At 33.2% G+C, this 27628-nt stretch overlaps 2 protein-coding genes across 3 annotated transcripts in view; one reads left to right on the forward strand and one right to left on the reverse strand.

Moving 5' to 3' along the window:
* The first annotated feature begins 1613 nt into the window (after nt 1–1613).
* LOC139525577 (tetratricopeptide repeat protein 5-like) overlaps nt 1614–27628 on the forward strand; it is a 28826-nt gene continuing 2811 nt past the window's right edge. Inside the window, exons 1-10 of one of the 2 annotated variants that reach the window (XM_071321065.1) lie at nt 1614–1738; nt 4049–4181; nt 4681–4892; nt 7801–7948; nt 8749–8840; nt 11714–11767; nt 16500–16646; nt 17262–17476; nt 18239–18303; nt 18404–18483. In XM_071321065.1, the coding sequence (XP_071177166.1) occupies nt 1724–1738; nt 4049–4181; nt 4681–4892; nt 7801–7948; nt 8749–8840; nt 11714–11767; nt 16500–16646; nt 17262–17476; nt 18239–18303; nt 18404–18483 (1161 nt within the window). In that variant the 5' untranslated portion in view covers nt 1614–1723. Of the gene's footprint in view, nt 1739–4048; nt 4182–4680; nt 4893–7800; nt 7949–8748; nt 8841–11713; nt 11768–16499; nt 16647–17261; nt 17477–18238; nt 18384–18403; nt 18484–27628 lie in introns of both variants that reach the window. The other variant, XM_071321064.1, reaches the window with a different exon arrangement.
* LOC139525575 (uncharacterized) lies at nt 13095–14961 on the reverse strand. Its single transcript, XM_071321062.1, has one exon. It carries the CDS (start codon nt 14809–14811, stop codon nt 13123–13125), a length of 1689 nt encoding a protein of 562 aa, XP_071177163.1. The 5' UTR covers nt 14812–14961; the 3' UTR covers nt 13095–13122.

Consider the following 27628-nt stretch of genomic DNA (forward strand, 5'->3'; position numbering starts at 1 on the left):
TCATAAAAAAAATGTGTGAATAGAAAGAAATCTATCAGATAGAATTTTGAAATAAAAGTTGAGAAGATATAATTCATAAAAAATTCTTTTTAAATATAAAGAGGAAAAAAGTGTCCCTGAAACTGTTTTCTTGACACAAGATTTTTTCTCTCTGTTACGTTAGGATACAATATGTGTTTTATCCAAGTTATCTCCCCTTATATAACAGAGTTGCAAAATTGGATTGAACGTGTACAACAACAAATTTTTGGTACTTGGTAGTTTGAAGAATATAACAAATAACTTCTTTTTATTTGTTGATCCAAAGAGTCTTACACAAACCAGAGACATATATATGTATATATGTCTCTGCACACACATTGTCATTATGCATCAAATTTGCAGATTTAAGCTAAAAATCATATCAATCGTGTATTGTTATTTTACAATCAAAGATAGCAATATTAACATACAGCCAAGGATATGTAAGAAGATGTGGTATTTATGAAAACCAAATGACTGAAGCAGAGACATATATACACATGTGTATATATGTCTCTGACTGAAGTAAGCAACTATATGTTACCGTACGACCTTCAACAATTAGCGAAACCCAGCATTGTAACTGTAATTGAACTGTGTTCATATTTTAATTATATATCACAATTTTCGACCTCCATTTTCATGTACATACCGCCACATTTCAAGGATATTTCACACTCCGACACCGCACTCTTGAATATGTACCCATATTTTGACTATTATATTTATTGTGTCTGTTTATTTAACGCATCAATGTAAAAATATCGGAAATTGATGAGACTGTCATTAAAGTGAGAGGGTTAGCGCTATAGAACCAGGTTTAATCCACCATTTTCTACATTTGAAAATGCCTGTACCAAGTCAGGAATATGACAGTTTTTGTCTATTCGTTTTTGATGCGTTTTGTTATTTGATTTTGCCATGTGATTATATGGACTTTCCCAATTGATCTTCCTCTAAGTTCAGTATTTTTGCGATTTTACTTTTTTCTGTACTAGGAAGGAGAAGGAGAAGAAGAAGAGGAACCACATAACAATCCATGATATAAGTCTATATTTGTCCCAAATCTGGTCAAAGTCGATTCGGTTCCAAGCCCGAGTCGAACCGTCCCGTTTGCGAAAGAATGAATAACTTCTATTAAAGTCGGAGAGTTTTGTGAAGTATTTGATTCAAGGTTTCATATACCAAATGGATGAAAAAATATGAATTTCGGTATTAAAAGCAACTTGAAGCTACTTTTGATAAACTATCTTCATTCATTTGTGTTTCCTTTGAAATTGTAATGACCTAAAAGTGAATGAGGGCCCTCATGGGGTTTTTGATTATGTGATTACTTGGCCGTTTTTTTAATGATTATTTGATTATTAAGCCAAATATTTCATGATTATTTGATTACCTAGGACTGTATTTTTAGTTTATGATTATTTGATTACTAAAGATAAGCAAATATTTAATGATTATGTGATTATATTGGCAAAAAAATGGTGATTATGTGATTACTAGGACCCCCCCCATGAGGGGCCTCGTGAATATATTTTGTGTTTCTGTCTGACGTTTTTATAGAAGATTCTAACGGGTGACGTTGTATGCTGTGTACTATTTTTCAAATGTAAACAAGTCAAAGCATGGCGATGTAAACAACGCAACCGGCATATATTCATAAATTCGTCGCAGAACAGAAATTTCAGTAACTTCATTAAACATGGAAAAGGCAAAGGTAACATGAAAACCGAAGAATTTAGGGTACAATGTATGTGTCCGTTGTTTCTTGAGAGGGTGATTATAAAACAAAGAGTTTAGGATGTCAGATTTTATTTCCCAGATATTTTTGTCTTGAAATATTATTATTTACCGTGTTTCCTACCTAGTGTCATACTTTTGTTTAAACCTGTACCACACTTTTTGTTTAATATAAATTTACTACAATTTGAAGTTTTTCATCCCCCCTTTTTTCACACTCTGGGGCATTGTGTTTTCGGTCTGAGCATCCGTTCGTCCATTTGTCTGTTCATTCATTCATCCATCTGTCATTCATCAGTTCCGCTTCAGGTTTAAGCTTTTGGTCTAGGTAGTTTTTGATGAAATCGAAGTCCAATTAACTTGAAACACATGATCCCTATGATTTTATCTTTCATATTTAAATGCCAAATTAGAGTTTTGACCAAAACTTCATGGTCCACTGAACATAGAAAATGATAGTGCAAGTGGGACAACCGTGAACTGGTATCAGGTCCGTTCGCTCCCAATATACTTTCGCACCCTACATGTTCGCACCTCGCATGTTCGCTCCCAAGGTCCGTTCGCACCCAATTTAAAATCAAGTTCCAGTTGAATAATTAGAAAATCATGATTGTTGTTTTAAATTGTCTTGATGTAAATACTGCATGTATTTAGCTTGGCCTTCGTATGAGTAAAACATTGAAAATTTTAAATGAAAAACACAAAAGATAATTGTTTTTTAACAGATTGGCACGTACCTTTGATCTGAAACAACTAAATAAAAAATTATAGCAATACACTCACCAAAATTGATTAATATTTTTAAGATTTATTCAACCCAAAAATCCCGGTCGTCAGAATCTCACTTTATTTAGAAACATGCAATGATTAAAAATAATTTAACAAATAATACGTACACTATCCAAAACATGATTAAGATTTATTCAACACAAAAAACACGTTGTCTCACTTTATTTTGAGACAATGACAACAAATATACTAATAGGAATACACTTGCCAAAACTTGGTTATAAAGTTATCAAACACAAAACCAATAAAAATTGGGCGCGAACGTGTAGGGGGCGAAAGTGAAAGGGCGCGAACGTGATCGGGTGCGAACGTGAATGGGCGCGAACGGACCCGGATTCCCGTGAACTATGGACACATTCTTGTTTTTTATAATTTTTTTTAGCTTTTCTTATCACTGGGTGTCCGATGTTGTTGTCATCTGTGTCCATTAACTTTTACAAACATCTTTTCCCCTGAAAAAACTACTGGACAAAATTTGGCTAAACTTGACCACAATCATCATTAGAGTATCATATTGAAAGAATGTGTCCAAAGACCCCTCAACATGAATGCCATGGCTAAAAATAAAACAATTTAAAGGGGGTAAAGTTTTTGTCTATTATTTTGAAAACCATTATAAAAAGAGAAAATCCGAAATAGTCACAAAATTTCAAAATGTTGAGCATTACCATTTGTCCATATACATGTACATCAAAACTGTCAGACGACTTCTTGCAGGAGATATTGTCCATAAATCACATATTTTACCGAATTTTGTTTGTTTTGCCTACATGTATTATCTTTGAAAAAGATTCATCTAGAGAAACTTTACATTGCAAAATGATCAGCAGAAGTTAGTTACAGAAGTTATAGAGTAATTGCCATTTGATTACCATTTCAATCATTTTTGCCTTAAATTATATCTTAAAAATTATAATAGAGATAGAAACTTTAATAAGCAAAAATGATCACCAGGTCAAAAACTACACAATATATATAGGAAATCATTCAACGACTCCTTATTGGACTTATTGTCCATTAATGACCAATGCAAATGATCAGAAAGTTAAAGTTTGCTTTTAGAGTTAATAGACTATCACACTTTACAATGGGGCTTTTTTTTTACCCTCTTTTGTGTTTTGAGCAAAACCTATAGAAGGTAGGGAGAACTGAACAGACTAAATTATCATTAGATCAACAAAATAGAGATTTTTGTCATGAAGTATATTCTATTCTACAATGTTCATGATGTTGGAGAGTGGCCTTTGTTGAATATGCACATTGACCAAGGCGAGTGTCACAGGCTCTTTAGACTAGAGCCTCTTGTTTTACAACTCAAAAGAGGCACATGCAGTTTTACTCTTCCACTGGACCAACTGGTCACTGAAGCCCCCATGAATATACATTAAGCATTGATATTCATATAAAGTCAAGCTTACACTTACAAATATATGCCAACTTATAATTGCTTAAGACATACATATTACTAATTTATTTTTTCCTCATCTTCCAATTCTAGGAGGTAGTTGATAATTTGTACAGCTTTAGAGACCATTACTTTGAGAAGTTTCCACTTGAAAAAGCCATTGATAAGAATGATGATGTAAAGAAAGAAATGACAAAAACAGTTCAAGTATTGGAAGGTTTAAAGGGTATGCTATATATGTTTTCTATTTGTGTCTATACTAATGAAACAGAAGACATGTGAAGATAAGTTATGTATGTTTACTTAAGGGTTTACCAGTAACTGTCAGAGTGAAAATAAGTGGAAAAACAAAGATTTAAATTAAAAGTTTTATTTTCACAACAGCTTTTTATACGACCGCAAAAATTTGAAAAAAAATTTGGTCGTATATATCACGTTGTGGATGGTCGTCGTCGTTGTCGTCAGTGTCGTCCGAAGACGGATGGTTTCTGGATAATAACTTTTGTTCAAGTAAATAGAAATCAATAAAATTTTAACACAATGTTTATAACCACAAAAGGAAGGTTGGGAGTTATGGTCCCAAAGGTTTAGGAATTAGGGGCCCAAAACAAGCATTAATCTAGTTTCAGGACAATAAGTCAGATATGTTTGATTCCCTTCGGTTTTACATTAAGTTATCTTAGAATAAGTTTCTTCAATAACTGGTGATAATTCTTTCTTTTCAGATGAGATTACAAATAAAGCTATTTATCATATGCTGAGAGGGAGAGCCCTAAATGTTTTACCAACCTTTGACCCCTTAGCAGAGGAAGCCTTGTCAAAAGCAGTAAAGTTAGATCCAAAGTTAGTTGATGCATGGAATGAATTAGGAGAAAGTTATTGGAAGAAGGGAGAAGTTCCTGCTGCAAAAAATTGCTTTGTTGGAGCTCTTGGACATGTAGGTTTATGATAATTATTCATAGCAAAGTAAACTATTTACAATTAGGATCAATATTTTACTTTTGTATTTTATGACTTAACTATGTTACAATCATTGATGAAAATGTTCTTTGGATATTTAAAAATTTCTGTGCCAACTGTAAATCGATGAAAATAGAGTTATCTCCCATATTCAAACGAGTTCATTTTTTTTCAAAACTTTTTTTTCTGTTCATTTTCTTTGTATTTTTTTTTTTAGCTACAAAAATTAACAATGTAAAATGTCATAATTTATTTCTTAATGATAACACTATGATTGGAGAAACAAATCCCAGTGTTTCAGAATTTTCAATTCCCTTTTGTAATACAATTTGTTTAAATATGTTGAAATTGGAAAATTGGAAATTGACTCTTAGAGATTAACATAACCGATGAAAATCTCTCTTTTTGCATAACAGTCAAACATTGCACTTTATTTAAACTTTTATTTTGATTTTAGTTATATGAAGAGCTATTAAAAAAAATGTTTGTTGAAAAACCGAACAAATATTTTTAGGGCAATGTTAATTCAGAACAATTAAAATTCAGAATCCTTAACCACAAGCAAAAATGTGAAATATTATTAAAATTAACAGGAAAATCAATATTGAAACTATTATGAACGCCCATTTTTATTGTTGCAAACATGGTACTGACGTAATTTTTGCATTAATGATGATATTGCAATAAATTTTGACTTTACAGTAATTATTATGTTAAGAGAGGGGGCTGTTTCACCTTTGCAATATTGATTTCAATACTTAGCAAATGTCTTCACATCAAATTGAACAAACCTGTTGCATGAAAGTTGCTCAACACTTGTGTGATTTTGAATAGGCATTTTGACAAGTCAAATTAGCGACAAGGCTGGTTTTAAGGTCACCTGGCCAAATGAGCTTTTCCCATCACTTGGCGTCCGGCATCGTCCGGCGTCGTTAACTTTTACAAAAATCTTCTCCTCTGAAACTACAGGTCCAAATTTTACTAAACTTGGCCACAATCATCATTGGGGTATCTAGTTTAAAAAATGTGTCTGGTGACCCGGTCAACCAACCAAGATGGCCGCCATGGCTAAAGATAGAACATAGGGATAAAATGCGGTTTTTGGCTTATAACTCAAAAACCAAAGCATTTAGAGCAAATCTGACATGGGGATTAAATTGTTCATCAGGTTAAGATCTATCTGCCCTGAAATTTTCAGATGAATCGGACAACCCATTGTTGGGTAGCTGCCCCTGAATTGGTAATTTTATGGAAATTTTACTGTTTTGGTTTATTATCTTGAATGTTATTATAGATAGAAACTGTAAACAGCAATAATGTTCAGCAAAGTAGGATTTACAAATAAGTCAACATGACCGAAATGGTCAGTTGACCCCTTTAGGAGTTATTGCCCTTTATAATCAATTTTTAACCATTTTTCGTAAATCTTAGTCATCTTTTACAAAAATCTTCTCCTCTGAAACTACTGGGCCAAATTAATCCAAACTTGGCCACAATCATCATTGGGGTATCTTGTTAAAAAAAATGTGTCCGGTGACCCGGTCAACCAACCAAGATGGCCGCCACGGCTAAAAATAGAACATTGGGGTAAAATGCAGTTTTTGGCTTATAACTCAAAAACCAAAGCATTTCGAGCAAATCTGACTTGAGTAAAATTGTTTATCAGGTCAAGATCTGTCTGCCCTTAAATTTTCAGATTCGGACAACCCGTTGTTGGGTTGCTGCCCCTAAATTGGTAATTTTAAGGAAATGTTGCTGTTTTTGGTTATTATCTTGAATACTATTATAGATCGAGATAACCTGTAAACAGCAATAATATTCAGAAAAGTAAGATTTACAAATAAGTTTTACATGACTGAAATGGTCAATTGACCCCCTAAGGAGTTATTGTCCTTTATAGTCAATTTTTAACAATTTTCATAAAATTTGTAAATTTTTACTAACATTTTCCACAGCAACTACTGGGCCAAGTTCATTATAGATAGAGATAATTGTAAGCAGCAAGAATATTCAGTAAAGTAAGATGTACAAACACATCACCATCACCAAAACTCAATTTTGTCATGAATCTATCTGCTTCTTTTGTTTAATATTCACATATACCAAGGTGAGCGACACAGGCTCTTTAGAGCCTCTAGTTAATCATACCACCGCTTTAAAAAAGAGGGGGGTATACTGTTTTACCTCTGTCAGTCCGTCCGTCCCATGAATATTTTTCGTCGCATTTTTCTCAGGAACTACAATACAAGGATTTCTGAAATTTGGTTTCAGGGTTTATCTAAGTCAGCTATACCGTGTGATGCGTTTTCAGATTGATCACTCGACAACTTCCTGTTTACCGAACACTTGTATGATTTTACACATGATACATGTAGCCAAGTTGAAAATTTTCATCACATTTTTCTCAGGAACTACAATACAAGGATTTCTGAAATTTGGTTTCAGGATTTATATAAGTCAGCTGTTCCGTGTGATGCGTTTTCAGATTTATCACTCAACAACTTCCTGTTTACCGAACACTTGTATGATTTTACACATGATAGCCAAGTTGAAAATTTTCGTCACATTTTTCTCAGGAACTACAATACAAGGATTTCTGAAATTTGGTTTCAGGATTTATATAAGTCAGCTATACCGTGTGATGGGTTTTCAGATTCATCACTCGACAACTTCCTGTTTACCGAACACTTGCATATTTTTACACTATTAATATTATCCACTTGCGGCAGGGGTATCATCAGTGAGCAGTATCTCGCAGTTTCACTTGTTAATTTGACTACACATAAGGGTCTTTCAGTCAGTCGTCAAAAGAAATCTTTTATTTACAATTATGATGTGTAAGCGTTCTTTATAGCCCTTATTTATTAATCTTTTCTTTGCTCCAGGTGAAAAACAAGGTATCATTAAGAAATTTGTCAATGGTTCTGAAACAGTTGAGTGGTAGTCCATCAGATAAACTTAAAATGATAGAAGAAAGTGTGGAGAAGGCTAAAGATGCTGTACAATTAGATATACATGATGGTACCTCATGGTGTACGTATTACTATTAATCATAGGTCTCATAGTTTAGTCAATTCAGTACATAGCTAAAGATGCTGTACAACTAGACATACATGATGGTACATCATGGTGTACGTATTCTTATCCATAGATCTCACAGTTTATGGTTAAGGATTTTTTCTTTCCCATTGCCAGTCATAGTATATGACATTACCCATTATTGATTGCATGATTTAGGTATTCTATCTTTATGATAAACTTTCCTTTTGTCAGCTTTCTAAAATGATTTTCTCTTGATTGAATCAAAACTGAAGATGAGTTGGTTATTATGTCAGCTTTCAATGTTAACAAATTATCACTGAAGTCAAGATCTAATTTAGAAGGAATCTGCTATACTCATTATAAACAACTTGAAATGGATCTGCTTAAGCTATTATTAATGCATTATAAATTTTACTTATAAAAAAAAATAATATTGCTAAACCATATCAATCAAAAAGAATTTTAACAATAATATAGGGTTATTGCATGAATATTGGGGAATATTGTCCCGAGTAGAATTTTATATTGCACGAGCTTGCGAGTGCAATATATGTTCTACGAGGGACAATATTTCCCAATATTCATGCAATAACCCTTTTATTGTATAGCAATATAATATTTAAAAGGAAAAATTGGTTTAAACTAAGATTTTGTCGTTGATGACGTCATGAATTTTGAAGATTTATTGCACTAGTGCAATATTAGAATTTATTGCATGCTAACTTTTGGTTACTTTCTGTGGGAAATATTATATTGCTATACAATAATATACTTTCTTTCCTATTTTTCAGTGGTACTGGGTAATGCCTACCTATCATTGTTCTTTGCTGCAGGACAGAATCCCAAGTCTTTGAAACAAAGCATGAGTGCTTACTTACAAGCAGTAAGTACTTTGTCTTAAATTGAACTACTACTGTTTTCCTTAGTACACTTTTTATACGACCGTAAAATTAATTATTTTTTGGTAGAAGCTTATATTATGTAAATATAAGCGTTGTTTATTTAATGACACATCATAGTCTGCATGGGTGTAGCACAGGTTTGGTACTGACAATCCTCTGACTACATGATCACTCCTTATTTGGTTATAAGGCAAGGAGTGATACATTCTATTCTCAAATTTCCCAAGGATGCTAGGTAGTTGGTCATTTTGAGTTTTGCTGCTGACAGGGAAAGTCAAACATTAGTTGTCATAAAGTTACAAATATCGCTTTTAAGCATAATATTAACTAGGTGTTAATATCCGTTTATTATTGCAATATTGCAATTGGACATTTGTGTTTATCTTCATATATATGAGTACGAACTACACTGCTTAAAATCTTTCAGTATTGGATCGTTGCGATTATTTTACAAAAAGGAACTTAGTGTTTTAAAATTGTTAAAAAATTCAACATTCCATTCACGTACTGTATAGCAATTTGAAAGAACTTTCCCGTAAATACAAATATACTGAACTTTTCATATTTGGTTTTCGCACTCTAACTTTAGTAAAAGTAAATAGAAATCTATGAAATTTAAACACAAGGTTTATGACCATAAAAGGAAGGTTGGAATTGATTTTGGGTGTTTTGGTCCCAACAGTTTAGGAATTATTGGGGTTCTTTGATATGCCAAATCTAACCGTGTATTCAGATTCTTAATTTTTGGTCCTGTTTTCAAATTGGTCTACATTAAGGTCCAAAGGGTCCAAAATTAAACTTAGCTTGATTTTAACAAAAATTGAATTATTGGGGTTCTTTGATATGCTGAATCAAAACATGTACTTAGATTTTTGATTATGGGCCCATTTTTCAAGTTAGTCCAAATCGGGGGTCCAAAATTTTTATATTAAGTATTGTGCATTAGCAAGAAATTTTCAATTGCACAGTATTTTGCAATAGCAAGAAATCTTCAATTGCACAGTATTGTGCAATAGCAAGAAATTTTCAATTGCACAGTATTGCGCAATAGCAAGAAATCTTCAATTGCACAGTATTGTGCAATAGCAAGAAATCTTCAATTGCACAGTATTGTGCAATAGCAAGAAATTTTCAATTGCACAGTTTTGCGCAATAGCAAGAAATATTCAATTGCACAGTATTGTCCCGTTTTCAAATGGGTCTACATTAAGAGTCCAAAGGGTCAAAAATTAAACTTTGTTTGATTTCAACAAAAATTGAATATATGGGGTTCTTCAATATGCTGAATCTAACCATGTATTTAGATTTTTAATATTTGGGCCCGGTTATCAAATTGATCCACATTGAGGTCTAAAGAGTCTGAAATTGAACATTATTTGATTTCATCAAAAATTGAATTCTTGGGTTTCTATGATATGCTGAATCTAACCATGTATTTAGATTTTGGATATTGGACCATAATAGGTAAATGTCCAATTTAAAAAGTTTTTTTTAGTTTAAATTCTTAGACCACATTAATTCTGTGTCAGAAACCTATGTTGTGTCAACTACTTAATCACAATCCAAATTCAGAGCTGTATCAAGCTTAAAAATTGTGTCTAAATTTGCCCCAACTGTTCAGGGTTCGACCTTTGCAGTCGTATTAAGCTGCGCCCTGCAGAGCATCTGGTTATTTCTTTAAATCATACCGCTCTATAAAAGCCTTTGTAAGCTTTTGGTGTCACTTAGAATGTCATCCATTGTCTCATCAAGATAATCCATGGGATAAGTTAAGGAATATTATTTGTCTGCAATATTATTTGGGGTCTTTTTAAAAGAATTATGCCAATGTCTTGGACATCAAACCAACATGGTTACTGAAAATAGAATATAGTTTGGTAAGATTTTAAAAAAAATCAATTAACTACTGGTATTCAGAATAATAATCTGTATAAGAACTGTTTGTAAAATTAAAGAATTATGGCTGCTAAACTCAATTGTTATTTTGCATATCCCTATTGTCACTTAAAACAGAATACATGTACTATAAAGAAAGGAAAAACACAAAAAATAACTGATTTTTGTAGAATCATTTCGCCAAAGTTAATCATGAGAACTATTTTGGGTAAAAAAAGTTTAGAAAAATTTCTGAAAAAGGAGAAATTTCCTTCAAACTTTTGTTGTTCAATTCTTAATGAAGCAAACCATAATTGTTGAGGGGGGGGGGGGGGGGCAGGACACTTTTTCGGGCCGTCAGGATCGGGTGTTTTTAAGCTCAGGATTTCGGATTTGATCTTTTCAACATCAGGGAATTCTTTTTCAAATTTCGGGATGTCGATATTTAAATTTCTTTAAATTCGGGACCGTGGGATTTCATGCTGTTAAGCCCAGGATCAGGACCCCTCCGACCCCCTCCCATTATAATCATGAATGTCTTACCAAAAATCAGACCTCATCCCCCTTAAAAGAGGGGCAAAAGATACCAGAGGGACATTCAAACTCATAGATAGAAAAACAAACTGACAACACCATGGCTAAAAAAGAAAAAGACAAACAGACATCATAGTACACACGACACAACATAGAAAACTAAAGACCAAGTAACATGAACCCCACCAAAAACTGTAAACAGTAAAGTTGTCTCATTAGAAATCATATCACATTTCCTTACGTTAAACATAAACATGATAAAGCTTCAATAACTCTCATTGTTTAATTCCAAATAAGTTTAACTATGTTAAAACATTTGTTTCAAATTACCTAAAATATCTTGTTTTTTTATCGCCAGTATTGGTTCGATTTTGCATCCTCTAGATCAAATGTTTATTGGTTACATGTATTAGTATTTTGTAAAATGATCTCTCACACATTTCAGGAGAAAGATTCTGTTGCCAAAAATAATCCTGATCTCCATTTTAACAGATCTGTGGTAAGTAAAACATCTTATACAGAAATGAAGGGAAATATGTTTAAAGTAATAGTTTCCAGAAACCCACAACTTAATGTGTTCACAGGGAATTGTACCTTAACCAACCCTTAGTAAACTGCTAATTCTAACAGAATGGGTGTTGGTTATAGTTGGAGGCCATCAATCACCTCTGGTTAAAAGTTGTTTATAGGAAAAATCTTATAGAGTCTCATAAAATTTTAAAGCTAATAACCGAAAGGAAACAGAAATGAGTAAATCAATCACAATCAAACCTTGAGTATACACAGAATCTTTAAAGATCAAATTCAAATTAGAATCTTGGTATGTTATTTAATTAAAACCCTGAATAAATCTACAAAATGTTAAAAATTCTGGACAGAATTGATTCTTTCATATAAAGTACTTTGATAATTCACTAATAGGATGACAGGTGTCTCCAAAAATATGGATTTTGATGTAGCAATAAATTGTATGCCCAACTTAGGAGCATTATGTTTTTTGTCTGTGAGTCCGTCCGTCCGTCTGTCCATCCATCCATCCGTTGTCCACACTTCGGACAATTACTAAAAAACGCTTTCACCAACTTTTATGAAAATTTGTTGAATTTTTAATATCTATTGACGTAAAATCCCTTTCGATTATTTGATAAATTTCAGATTTTTTCGTTTCCATGTTATATAGTTTTATCCTTAAAAAAAGTGTGATTTTCCAGTTTTCCGACAATAACTCAAAAATGCTTCCATCAACTTTAATGAAACTTTGGTGAATTGTTTATAGCTATTGACGTATGTTCCCTTTCAATTTTTATGAATTTCAGATTTTACGTTTCCGTGTTATGAATTTTTATGCTTAAAAAAGGGGGGATTTTCAAGTTTTCAGACAATCACTCATTAACACTTTCACAAAATTTTATGAAACTGGTAGATTGTTTATATCTGTTGACTTTTCAATTTTTATAAATTTCAGATTATATGTTTTCCAATTTATATTTTAATACTTAAAAAAAGGGGGATTTTTCCAGTTTTTGCAACAGGTATATCATGCGCTTATAGTGCAGCTCTTTATTTCATATTTTTATGGACTTTAATATTTATTTTGTTCATAAATCAGGCCATTAGTTTTCTTGTTTGAATCGTTTTACATTTGTCACTTCAGGGCCTTTTATATATGACTATGTGATGTATGTGGTATGACTTATGTTCATTGTTGAAGGTCTTACAATGAGCTATAGCTGTTTTATTCTGTGTCATTTTAACTTGTTTGGTCTCTATGAATAGTTGTCTCATTGGCAATCATATCACATCTTCTTTTTTACATTTACTGATAATGCAGATGGTAAAATTTTATTGATATAACTAACATCCAGTGAATTGTAAAAGATAGAGTTTGGCTTTTCTTTGTTGTATAGGATCACTGCCAACAATTAATTGTCCTTTTTTGTTTATTTCCATACTAAATGGTCTCAATATTTCTAATTCCTCTGTTTGAATGAATGTTATAATATGTCCACCATTACTGAGAATATGAAATGCATTGTTTGAATTGTCACATACGATAATGTTATTTTGAGATGTTGTCACAATGCTGCAAGGATCAAAATGTCCATGTTTGTCAGGATGTATTTTTGTCTGGCAGTTATAGGTCCATTTCATGATATGGTCCTGGTCAAAAGCAATCACTCTTCCAAAATCCAAATGAGTTCGGTCAATAACATAGATGTCCCCTTTGTCGTCAGATGTTATCCTGCGAGGTCTAATAAAAAGCCTAGAGCCATCTGAATTATATTCAATGACTTTCTCTGGTTCCTTGTTTTCATTTAGAATAACTAACTGCCGATGGCTTTTATCCGTTAACGAATATTGTCTTCCATCTTTTTCCACAGCACCCACGATAATCTTGCCATCATTTAATACATGGAGAGAAAGAGCAACTTGGGGCTTTGTGAGAAGTCTTTTCGGAAATGTATAAAATGGTTTCACATTAAATGTTTCTGTGGCAATTTTTATGCACGGATCATCAATAAAGGCAATGATTAACTCCCCTGATTTTGTCAAAGCAATATCAGCTACGTGTTCATCAGAATAACTTTTTTCATTTATTATGGGCAATTCATGTTCTAAGTTGATGTTCTTTATGCAACTTGATGATCCATCCTTTATCCAAATGGTGTCTTTTGGACCTTTGACGATCGAGCTGATTTTCTTGAAGTTTGTTTCATATGCTTGCATCTGACGGAATTCAATGAATGTACTGTCTGTTAGAGGTACTATTTTTAATTCACAAATTGCCTTTTCAGTTTTCTTTTGAAGAACTTTCGTTTCCATTGGTAACTCCACAAATGATATATCAGTGTTATTTATGAAGGCTGCTGTCTCTTTGTCGAAGAGGCACAATGTGCTTACATCATTGCTATTTTTAATTTTGTCTAGGACAGAAATCTTATTAGTTAATTCCAAGATTTGTTCTTCTAAATGTGATTTATTCACTTGAAATTTAAGCTGTACCTCATCCCAAAATTCCTCAAGTTCATTCATAAGTTTATTGGTATAATGTGTAATTTCATCTTTCAGCCTTTCATCTTGTTTCTGGATATTTTGTTTTTCTTCAAGATAATGATATTTATGAAGACTTTGCAATTCGTCGACTTTCTTGTCTTCCTTTGCCAAAAAAATCAGCATATCGTTCTTAATTTTATCATAATGTTCGTCAAGTTTTGCCTTTTTTTGCCAGAAGACTTTTTCACTCTCCTCAATGACATGATTGCCAGAACCATGAGACTGAGACAAGCATCTCGGGCATACAAGTTCATCGCAAGTTACACAGAAATTATAACAACTGTATTCTGGATGAATTTTGCACTTACTTATCCTCACGGTACCAGTAGATCCTTCGTTAAAATAGAACATATCGTGGTTTTCATCTCTCTTGTGAATTTCCGTGCAATGATCACAGAATAACTTATCACAGTCCAAACACTTGCATGTCACTTTCAGACTAGTTTCACAAAGATCACATTTATTAGGAGCCTGTGCCATATCTAACATAAGTCACTTTAAAATGAATAAAATTATTCTAATATGTTGTTTCCCAATACATCTAGGTAAAATGTATTATGTTTTATCTTTGAATTGGAGATTCAGACTATTTTCACAAAGATCACATTTATTTGGAGCATGTGCCATATTTATGATGTACTTCACTTTGACTAAAAAATAATATACTCTGTTGTATCCTAATATATCTAGGTAAATGTATTGTTTTATCTTTGAATTGGAGATACATATGATGATAATAAGTTCAAAGTACAGAGTGACACTAGTATATCTTTGATAAGGATTTTTGTCCTTGAGTTTATCTGTTTCGTATGCAGTACAAATAATTTACAAGTCATGCTGTTATCATTTGAATTTACAATTATATATTTGAAGAATACAATTGATCAAGCAAATGTTGAATATAGATTAAAAAAGTCTTTAGATAAAAGAATAGGTCTAAGGGAGAACAGAACTCCATATGGTGAAGGGAGGAGGGATAAAGCACAAGGGTAGACTTACTGTTTACTGGTCAAACAATATCATTTAGTCACTATAATTACAAAAGTAGCTCAATTTATGATATATGTGGTTTAATGCCATTTTGAGGCTGATTAAGCTGAAGTACTGTGAAACAATTCAAAAGAGAAAACTATTATCATAAATAATTCCACATAATTCCTGAATGAACAGTATTGAACATCAAGGCAATAACTACCATTGAGTCAAGTGCCTCACCAAATTTTCGACACTGATTTTTTTTGTGTATTTGTTTTTTGTAATTTAATACGAAATATAGGCATTTGTTGTTCTGTCTCAACCTTAGTGTCTATAACTTGTCATCATTCCTTTTAAATTGTTCTTCCGAATATAACTCAGCATCTCAAGTTCTCAATGGGTGATGTTTCTTGATTCTAGTAAAGGTAATCATCGTCAATCTACGGTCAAAATAGGCTCTTGCCCAAAAAGGAAAAGCAATACTGAAGGTGAGGAAGAAATAATTCTAGTTGTTTGTGAACACAACAGGGATTAAGAAAAGTCAGTATGGAATATAAATTCATTTGAACTAATTGAAAAACTATAAATAGACTGACAAATTAAGTACTGGGGCATCGCACGGAAGCAGTCCTGTCTGAAATTTATTTCTTTGTTTCACTAACTTTATTCACTCTCTTTACAGATAAACAAAAGATAAATAACATGTCTGGCAAATCCGGGTTGTACGCTTCTTTTATTTCATCTATGCAAACAACTATCAGATATTCCTGAATATAAAGACATCAAATTCTGTAGTACCGAATTAGCTCTCTCTCTCTCTATATATATATAGTAAGGTCAAAATCCAGTTTTAAAGGTCCTATCGTTGGTCAATAATGTCAAATTTGAATACAGGATGTTCTTTCATTTTTTTAGATTAAAGAAACATGGATAAACACTAATACATGCAGGTTTCATATTTTGTTTCTTTAATCTAAAAAAAATGAAAGAACATCCTGTATTCAAATTTGACATTATTGACCAACGATAGGACCTTTAAAACTGGATTTTTACCTTACTATATATATATATATAAAAAAACAAGATACGAAAAACGTCTATAAACCACATCAAACAACCCCTGAACAACAGTTACATATCTACGTAAAAAGACTAAGAACAAAATATTAAAAGTGTCATCTATTATACTTTATCTATTTTAGGCCTTCAAGTATGAAGAAGATTACCAAGCAGCTGTAGATGGTTTCTCTATGGCATCAAAATTAGACCCAACATGGACAGAACCTGGAGAGCATGAGAAAAATCTTATGTCATATCTCACAAATCTTAGAGATCTCACAGAACAAAAGGTTTAGACTTTAGAATTACATGTAGAAATTAAGAAAAAGTTCTCTCATTCCGTGCTCTATATTCATTTAAACATGGGTAACCATTATATTTGTCAAAATTTTTATACAAGGAAATACATAGATATAAGAAGATATGGTATGAGACATCTCTATTTCCAAATAACAATTTGTAGAAGTACACCATTATAGGTCAAAGTACAGCATTTAATTTAGAGCCTTGGCTCACACCAAATAGTTATCTATAAAGGGCTATAAAATGAATAGTGTAATACAATCCAAACAGGAAAACCAACAGTCTAATCTATATAAAAAAACTTGAGACGAGAACTCTTATGAACCACACCAACAAACAACAACCAATGAACAACAGGCTCCTGCAGCAGATTAAATGTTTTAACAGGTGCCAACCTTCACCCTAACCTGAAACAGTAGTGTAACATTATAAATTGTATTTTATAAGATAACCGATCAAAAATGCTTCAAATAATTTCAATATAAAATCTGTAAACCAACAAATTCAAATCCATTACCTTTGTGGCCTATTCACATATGAATAAAAAAAAATAATAAGCTCAATTTCAGTGAGACAGTATTTGTTTTATTTTTGCTCTCCAGGGAAAGATTAAAGACAAGAAGATAAAAGCTTTAGTTCAGACCATAAAGGATGTTGACTTAGGTCCTTATGCTGGTGGAAAGTACACAGGGCCTTCAGGGAAGACCATAAATCTTGTACAATGTAAATTCTGTGACCTGAAACCACAGTTAAATGCAGAGAAAGTGATCTTAGGGAAAGTTGTGTGTACTGTTCAGTCATATGAACCTGTCCCATTGTAAGTTAATCTAATCTTTGGAATATTTGTGCACCAATAATATATAAATAATATACTGTGGATTCTTAAATATTCGTTGGATGCTAATTTTCTTGGAAACAGTGGAACCACAAATTTAAATGTTCAACGAAATACAAGTTTTCTAAAGGAATGTACGCAGACGACGATGAATTCAAATATCCATAAAAATTAGTACCCACAGTAGCACAAACAAAGGAACAAGCTGTGTTACGGATAAATTATGATAAGACTACTTATTTGGCTCCTTGAGTTTGAAAATCAAAAGTATTTTAAATCTTTTAAAAATATCCCTCAGTTGTTCATAGAACAAGAGGATAACAGTCTGGCATATCCAGTTTTTATTTTAAAATTTGTATTTTTCATGTATGCTTTTGGTCTTGGCACACAGTCATAACATGAGTGAACTTTAGCTAATGTGTCTCTGTTGTACACAGCAGTGCAAAGCAGAACATATATAAATATAATAGAAATAACATACATCAGAAATATTTATATTGTAATAAAAAGGATGCGTTGTATACATATACAGAATTGTGGAATTTTAAAGAGGGCTCCAGTTCCATAAATCCACAATTTTCCACACGGTCCTAGTTTTACAACATAAAAAAGCAAAATAAAGGTATGTTTGTCATTCAGTTAGCATTGTATTTTTAATATATGTTTTAATGATCTTCATAAAATTCTGAGTGATAAATTCAAACTTTTTAAATGATGTTGTTTTATATTTATTTTTTGTTACAGCTCCTTTTGTATGGTTGATGATGATGAACAGTGCTTACCTGTAAATGTATATAATTTATCACAAGGTAGTGGGGTCAAGATTGGGGACTCTGTATCCATACCAGAACCATATCTACAGACCATCAAAGTCTCACATACAGATGTGGTAAGTATTCCCTGAACAAGGTAGTGGGGTCAAGATCGGGGACTCTGTATCCATACCAGAACCATATCTACAGACCATCAAAGTCTCACATAAAGATGTGGTAAGTATTCCCTGAACAAGGTAGTGGGGTCAAAATTGGGGACTCTGTTTCCATACCAGAACCATATCTACAGACCATCACAGTCTCACATAAATATGTGGTAAGTTTTCCCTGAACAAGGTTATCATAAAGTGGGTGATAGAAATAAAAGACGTCTTGACTATTTGATAGATGTATTAGAAAAGCATAGTAACACGTCAAGGTGACGTGACGTTACATAAAGCGCGGTACATAGTAAACGTCCAGTGTGCGGTATTTACGATATACTGGGGGCCGCACAAAAGTGAAATTACCAAAAAACATTGAATTTAAAACTATTTAGAAAATAAAATATCTGAAAACTTTAAGCATTTCTCAAATGAGTTAATGTCCATGAAAAACTAAATTGAATCTCGCTATTAACACATTTAAAGTCTTTTTATAATTCACTTAGTCCATTTCTTTATCTTCTCCATGGCAACCATTTTAGCTTTGCGACATGTTTTAATTGCACAGTCTGTATTGTCATCATCGCTATTCAAACTAACTTCAAGTGGGTACAGTTTTGTGATTGGACGTGACGTGTGTCCATTTTTGGTCCGTATGACGGCAGATCTTGCTAGTCCGTCTCCTCCTACGTTGAGTTTTTCGACAACGGCTAGTGTCCATTTGATCCTCGGCGAATCTTCATAGATTTGTACCACGTCTCCAATGGTGATCAGCTGTTTATTGTTTCCTGTATTGCGATGATATTCTCGTAGAGCTGTTAAATATTCGTGTTTCCATTTATACCAAAAACTTTGAATAATCTGTGATTTCATTTTAAACAGTTTATTCGTAGATTTATGTGTCATATCATTTAGTGAATGTTCCAATTCCTGATTCGTAGGGTAAGGTAGTGATGTAATTCTACGTCCGTAAAGTAAGTGGGACGGGGTGAGCGGTTCATCTAACAGGTCGGATGATACGTATGTTAAAGGTCTGTCGTTGAGTATAGCTTCAACTTCCGTAACAATGGTTCTTAATAGTTCAATCTGAATCAATGAACGCCCTAATACCTTTTTAATAGAGTCCTTCGTTAGTCCTATAAGCCTCTCCCAAAATCCACCATACCACGGGGCTCTTTTTGGTATAAACTTCCATGTAGTGCCGAAGTTGTTCAGTTTTTCTATAACAGCTGATGATCTTGTTAATTGCTTGGCGGCTGCGATGAATGTTGTTCCGTTGTCAGAAATCATAGTTTTTGGTAATGATTTTCTACTAGCAAATCTTCGAAACGCTAATATGAATGTTTCTTCAGATAAATTCATCACTACTTCTAAATGTACAGCACGAGTGTTTGCGCAAGTAAAGAGACAAACGTATACTTTACTGGTAAGTCCATCTGTGGTTTTAACATTCAAGGCGCCAGTAAAATCTACCCCGGTTACTGTAAACAGGGGTGCCTCTGTTAGTCGGTCTTTAGGCAAAGGAGGTGGATCTGGAGCCGAATACGGTCGACCAGCAACTTTCTTGCAGATCACGCATTTATGTATAATGCTCTTGATAACTTGTCGTATCGATGGTATCCAATAGGTTTGGCGTAGTAATGTTACGGTACTTGATAATCCTGAATGAAAATGAGTTACATGTGCGTCCATTATGATAAGTTGTGTCAATTTGTCCTTTGCGGGTAGCAATATCGGGAATTTTGTATTTTCTTCAAGAGGTGCATTATGAATGCGTCCGTCACAGCGAATTAATTTGTCTTGAGCTATGTATAATTTAAGTTGTTTGACAAGGTTGTGTTTTTTCCCCTCTCCTGTTTGCAAATCTTGAATGATTTCTGAATAATGCTTTTTCTGTATGTATTGTATCCACGTTAAAGATGCGTTTTGTATTTCGATCGTGTTTAACATACCTGTGTGTATAGCTCGTTTTCTACAGTTGGTAATAAATCTTCTCACGTAAGCGGTAATTCGAAGAAGTTTCTTGAATGAGTTGAATCTATTCAAATCGATGACATTTCCGATCCCTTGTATCATGTGTATAGTAAATTTGTTCTGTGTAGCTTGTACGGTATCTACCGCGACTTCTTGGTGCGCAATAGTGGATAAGATTTGTGCTTCATCTCTGTTCCATTCTGGCCAATTATCTTCAAGTGTGAGCCAATCTGGGCCATGCATCCAAAGTCGGTTATCTTTGAATTTATCAACGGTTATCCCTCTTGACAGTAAGTCAGCAGGATTTGACTCACTTGGACAGTATCGCCAAGTTAACTCTTCTGTTAGCTCTGTTATTTCCTTAACGCGGTTTGAAATGAACGGTTTTAAAGGTTTCTTTGAACTTAACCAGGTCAAAACTATCTGGCTATCACTCCATAAAACTGCACGGGTTATCTGCAAAGTGTTCCTTATGTGTGCTAAAAGTCTGCTTCCAATTACGGCAGCCATCAATTCTAATCTTGGTATTGTCAGTTGTTTCAGAGGTGCTACTCTGTTCTTTGCCATTATTAAGGAACTTTTTCCATTTGCTACAATGTACGCGCATGCGCCGTAGGCTTTCATACTAGAGTCCGTGAATACATGTATTACGTTGTCGTTGTTTGTGTCTGGACTTTCATCAAAGTAATGTCGGGGTACAACTGTCTTTGTGGCTTCCTGTATATCCTTTCTGATATTCACCCATTCTGTGATCGTTGAGTCGGGTAGTAATTCGTCCCAGTGGAAGTTTTTCTCCCATATGTTCTGCATTAACATTTTACTGCGGACGGTTATAGGGCTTAGTATTCCTAGCGGGTCATAAATCCTTGATGATTGTCTTAGTACTTCGCGTTTTGTTATTAGTTCTGATGTATCTAGATTAGGCGTAACGAATCCTAATGTGTCACTGGCTGTATCCCATCGTAATCCTAAGATTTTAACTAGTTGATCTTTGTCCATAACGTTTTCGGTTCTTGCTAATACTTGTAGTAGTTGACTGTTCGAGGCCCATGAGCGCAAATTAAATCCTCCATCTGCAAATAAACTACGAACGAGTTTAAAGTATTTCAACAGTTCTTCTTCTGATTCAAAGCTTGATACAATGTTATCTACATATAAATCTTTGGTAAGTTTATCCGTGAAATCAACTGGATGGTTATTCAAGTGCTTTGATAATACGGCGTTCAATATAAATGGCGAGCATGTAGCACCAAATAGTACGGACTTGAATCTGTATGTTGTTAAATCGCTGTTTGGGTCTGTTGGTTTACTCAACCAGAAAAACCTAGTTACGTCCCGGTCCTCAATGTCCAGTCCAACATTTAGAAACGCCTTTTCGATGTCTGTAGATACTGCATACTTATTCAAGCGGAATCTGAGTAGTATGGCGGTGACTTCATTTAATTTAGGCGGTACATTCAGTAAGCAGTCATTCAAGCTAGCACTATCTGGTGTCTGTTTGCAACTACAATCATATACGATCCTGATTGGGGTCGTGACTGAATCCTTTTTTACTGGGTGATGTGGTATGTAATGCAGCTTGATATTTAGATTGATTTCTTCGTTATCAACTCTCTCAATGAACCCTCGCTTTTCCTGCTCATCAATTATTTCTCCGTATTTTAAAAGTAATTTTGGTTCCTTTTGTAAACGTTTAATGACACTCTCAGTCCTTCTGAAAGCAACAGCTTTGTTTGTTGGTAGCGGTGGATGTTCTGCTTTCCACGGAAGTTTGGCTATATACCTGTTGTTATTGAAAGATATTGCTGTTTCTTCGTACATTTTCTGAAATTCGTCGTTTTCAGTATTTCCGGTCTTATCTTCAACTCCAATCGATTCAATCTCCCAGAATTTCTCTAGGTTTAATTCCTCTGTCTTGTGTGATACTATAACATTAAGAATAGAGCTCCTACTTGTAGTACATGTACTTGTCATTGTTGGTCCTGATAGGAGGTATCCAAGCCTGGATTCAACGGCGGTTGGTCCTTCACCTCTAATAATGTCATCTCCAACTATACTCCAATAATAATCTGCTCCGATTAGTATTTCAATTTCGAACATGTCATCGTCCGAAACAGGATGTGCTAATTTTAGTCCTCGTAAGTGTCTCATGTTAGTAACGGATCTCACGTGAATTTGTAGTGGCATTGCAATTTCAGGAATAATTAGTACATTTAGTGGTATATTTTCGCCTTCATCTGTTTGAATATAAACTGTTGCCGATTTCATGTGTCTTACTTGTCTATTTTGTTCTCCGAAACCGGAAAGGTGTACTACTTCGTTTCCGCTTGAAACTAAATCCAACTTCTCTGCAAGTGTCTCTGTTATGAAGGACCTCTGCGCACCTTCATCTAACAAAATATTTGCTTCTGTACTTTGTTTTTTCGAACTAACAGTAGCGACGGCTGTCTTTAACAGTACATTTGTTGTTCTTTGTGTTAGGGACGAATGTAATACCGTATTTTCGGTTTCATTGGCTGGTGGTTTGCTCGATTCCTCAGATTTCTCTTCATTACTACATATGCTAGTGTGATGACGTTTGTTACAATTTCGGCAGTTACTTTTTGATTTACAATCAGCTAGTTTGTGGTGACCTAGGCAGTTGAAACACAGTCGTTCACTCTTGACTATATTCATCCGCGCGTTAGCGGTTGTGACTTTAGTGCAGTTGACGGGTGTGTGTCCGATTTCGTGACAAAATGCGCATTGCTTTGTGTTTATCTTTTTATCCGAATACGACCTTTCGTTCTTGTTGAATGACGATTTTGTACGTGATTTTGCGTTGGTCAAGAATGTAGCGGTAGCGAGTGGGCTTTCTACTTTTTCCGGTAATTTACCGGCTTCCATAATATTAAGTTCTTCGAGAAGCGCTTTGCGTAAATCATGTAAGGTCCAGTTTGTGGATCTGTGTTCTCGTGCTAAGTGTTGACGTATCTCTACGGGTAATTTATTTAAAATTACAGGGACAAGAAGTGATCCATAAGTATCGTCTGTCTGTCCGAGTGACTCGAGACCTCTTACATACGTTTCTGTCTTATCATAGTAGTTACGGAGACTAGTAATTGTATTAATTGGAGCCTGTAAATCAAGTAAGGCCTGCATGTAGGTTTGGACGATTTTATGAGTTTGCCCGTATCTTTCCTGGAGTAATGAAATTGCTTTCTCGTAATTTGTGTTCGTCATGGAAAAACCTGCTATAGTTTGTAAAGCTTCGCTTTGTAGAAGGGACTTTAGGTAGTTGAATTTTTGTGCATCACTCAGTGTAGGATTAGTGTGGATCGCGGTTTCATAGGAGTCCCAAAACGATTGCCAGTCTAGTATATCTCCGGTAAATATAGGTAAATTTAACTTTGGTAGCTTGTGATACTCGCTGTTTGCGCTAGACGATGCGCGTGAATTTGAGCTATGCGTATATTGTTGGTTTGCAGATGTTGAAGGTTGACTAATAAATGTAGATGGAACTGATTGTATAAAATTATCGGCGTGAGGGTTCAAATTCGATGAAATAGGTTCATTTGCGGGAAAACTCTGATTTTGAACTGACTTTGACAATTTTGTTATTTGCCGTAATTTATATTCTAAATTGAACATGTACTCATCTGATTCCAGTATTTCCACTGCTACATCTTCATCTGAAGTTTGCTCCAAGATCTTCTCGTTGATGTTCTCTAAAGTTCTTTTCTTCTGAGTGACTACTTCTAATAATGTTGAAATTTCCTCGTAATCCGCTTCGGAACTTTGTTGAATTTCTTCAAATTTCTTCAGGAGTTTCGTTACTGCACCTTTGTGTCCCGCTCGTACGGCTTTCATCTTCGTATCCATTTTCCCTTTTGGTTACGGCACCATAATATCATAAAGTGGGTGATAGAAATAAAAGACGTCTTGACTATTTGATAGACAATAGACAATAGACAATAGACAATATTTTATTCGCACAAACACATTTACATTAAATGGTTATGGCATACAAAATTAAAACAATAAACTGACAATAGTTAAATTGATTATAACTATATTAGAGTGACAGTGGTATTCACAGCAAGAAGAAAAAGGCTATAAATATCAACAGTTTACACATTGTTAATGTTCATGAACAATTATAAAAAAGAACACAAACAAAAATTAGGTTGCATATTAAAAAAAAAAGTTATACAGATGTTCTTAATAAAAGACAATCATTAATATACTTTATGGTGATTTTTATAATGACTGGTAGACTGCTATTTAAAAGTACAGTCAAATGATTTAGTGTTATAGTGGACTGCAATTTAATAAAATTAAAATTAAGATTTTTATTAATATTTTGTATATAGGTATCCCTTAATGATTTATAGCATGGACAGATTGAGAAGAAATGGTATTCATCCTCAATTTCTTGTCTGTTACAGGATAAGCAAATGCGTTTATTTCTTTCAATGTTGGTATAACGCCCTCTTTCAATTGCTAGGGAATGCGCACTTAGTTTAAATTTACTGAAAACTGATCGGTCGGTTTTGAATTTACATATATCAATATATGGGGGCCTTTTTCTAATTCTTTTAGTATGACAAAAAAAATTTAATTTTTCACATTTATTGATAGAACAATTCATAATTTGATAAGCCTGGTCATAGATTCTTTGTTGGATACTATTTATGTGATATTTTAAATTAAAAGTATTAAAAGTGAGATGACCAAAACCTAATTTATTTAACCAGTCTTTTACAATGTTAACCCATTTACTTGTTTTCTCTACATTATTATATATTTTATGGACTAAAGTGTTAGGAGAGTTTACAATGTGATTTAGAAATTTTATAGCTGAAAGGTGAATTTTAAAGTACAAAGGGATTCTGTTTGTCTCAGTTAAACAGGCTACATTTGTTGTTTTGCACTGTACTCCTAAAATTTCTTTAATAAATTTAATATGTAAATGTTCAAATGGATCTGAATCTTTGAACACTTGGCTTACACCCCAAACTTCACTTCCATAAAGAGTTATTGGAACAACTAAAGTATCAAATAATTTTTCAAGCATACTGCAGGAATTATCTAAAGAGACTGTTTTTTTAATTTTAAACCAAGCTTTTCTTCCTTTTTCCATAAGATTTTTTTTTGAATGATTTAAACTTCCTGAACAATTTATAGTTATTCCAAGGTAACAAATAGATTTAACAGTCTCAAGATGTTCTTTTTCTACTTTAAAATAATTACAATGAGATTTTCCATTAGAATTGAATATTATAATTTTTGATTTTTGTTTGTTAACATCAAGTTTCCATAGGGAACAAAATTTAGTTAACTCATTTAGTGCATTTTGTAGCCCTTCTTGGGTTTCAGACAATAAAATAATGTCATCTGCATATAATAATGATGTTAGTTTAACATCTCCTATAATAATTGGTTGAGTGTTTGCATAATCAAGGTCATTTACAAGGCCATTTATATAAATATTAAACAAAGTGGGGCTAAGTACATCCCCTTGTTTTACTCCGCAATTTGATATAAATTCATGGCTAATACCATTTTGAAATTTAATTCTGCATTTGTTGTCATTATACATTGATTGGATGACGTTAAAAAGTTTGCCTGGAAGTCTGTTTTGGAGTAGAATGTAGAATAAACCCTCCCTCCAGACAGTATCAAAGGCTTTTCGCAGATCTATAAATGCTGCAAAAATTTTCTTTTTTTTAGTTTTATATTTGTCTACAATAGACTTTAATGAGAATATATGATCTGCTGTTCTAGCTTTTTCTTTGAAGCCAATCTGATTTTCACTTATCAAATTATTGGTGTTAATAAACTTCATAAGTCTAGTGTGTATAATTTTATTGAATAATTTTCCCAAATTAGAAGTCAATGAGATACCTCTATAATTAGAGGGGTCAGATTTGTTCCCCTTTTTATGAATTAAAGTAATCAGACTTTTGTTCCATAATTTTGGGAAGCTGCCTTTCATAAATACTAGGTTAAAAAGTTTTAATAGGGGTTCTAATAATACTGGCATACCGCATTTAATCATTTCGTTAGAAATTAAGTCTTCAGCTGATGATTTACCATTTTTAAGTGTTTTAACTGCATTTAAAATTTCAGCTGGCTGAATTAATAAACACTATTAAATTCGTTGTCAGAGTTGCATGTATTTAGTGTCTTTTTTAAGGCTGTTAATTTTTCAATAATTATGTCATGGAATTTATTGTTTTGGATATTAGAAGTACTGTTCATTTTTTTAAAGTAGTTTATAAATAATTCTTGATCAAAATTGTTTTCCTCTTTTATTTCTGAAAGAGAACTTAATTTGTTAAGTAAATTCCAAAATGTCTTTGGGTCTTTTTTCATATTTAGTGAAATTTGGTCACAGATTTGACTCTTGTAACTTCTTTCTTCTTGTTTACACCTTCTTCTTAATTTAGATTTGAATGAGTAAAATGATTTTCTATAGGATCCATTGTCTGGAAACTTATTTACAAGTAAACAGTACTTTTTAACTGTAGTATGGAGGTCATGACAAGAGTCTGAGAACCATGGTTTTTTATTTTTCTTAATAGGCCTATTCATGATTTTCTTTTGAACAAATTTAGTGGATAAAAGTGCTGTATCACACAAAATAGCGTTGAATTTTTCAACAGCTGAATTACAATCAATCTGTTTATCATTTACAAATTCATCTAGTCTTTGTTTTACATGTGAGTTTTGAATGTTTGTAGTATAACAATCAATTGCTTTGTTATCCCAAATAAATTTACCAGGGAGAGGATCTAATTTTGTCTCTATAGTTTTACATTTGTGAAAGCAAGTAAGTAAAGAGCAACTGATAGGACAGTGATCTGATATTGGCGTAAAATCACTAACTTTAAAGTTTCCTATGTATTGTAATAAATTAGAAGACACAAGTGTATAGTCTACAAGACTGGAACCATTATATGTTATACATGTACATTTGCCCAAAGGGTCTCCAATAGTTCTTCCGTTCAGTATTCTGAGTCCGGATTCTTTACATAAATCAATTAATAACTTTCCACTCTTATTTGCAGATTTTGAATCAAGATTATTTCTTAAACTATGTGAGTCAATTGAATAATCATTGTCTTTTGATTTTGGGAATTTTGCTTCATCAGAGATAACAAAATCTGGAATAGTATTGGTGTATGCATTAAAATCACCTTGAATTACAATATCTCCGAGTTGACTATAGTGCTCAATATTTCTTAGCAACTTTGAATAAA

Source organism: Mytilus edulis, chromosome 5 (genome assembly GCF_963676685.1).
Source record: "Mytilus edulis chromosome 5, xbMytEdul2.2, whole genome shotgun sequence".
In the NCBI taxonomy this organism is placed as follows: domain Eukaryota; kingdom Metazoa; phylum Mollusca; class Bivalvia; order Mytilida; family Mytilidae; genus Mytilus; species Mytilus edulis.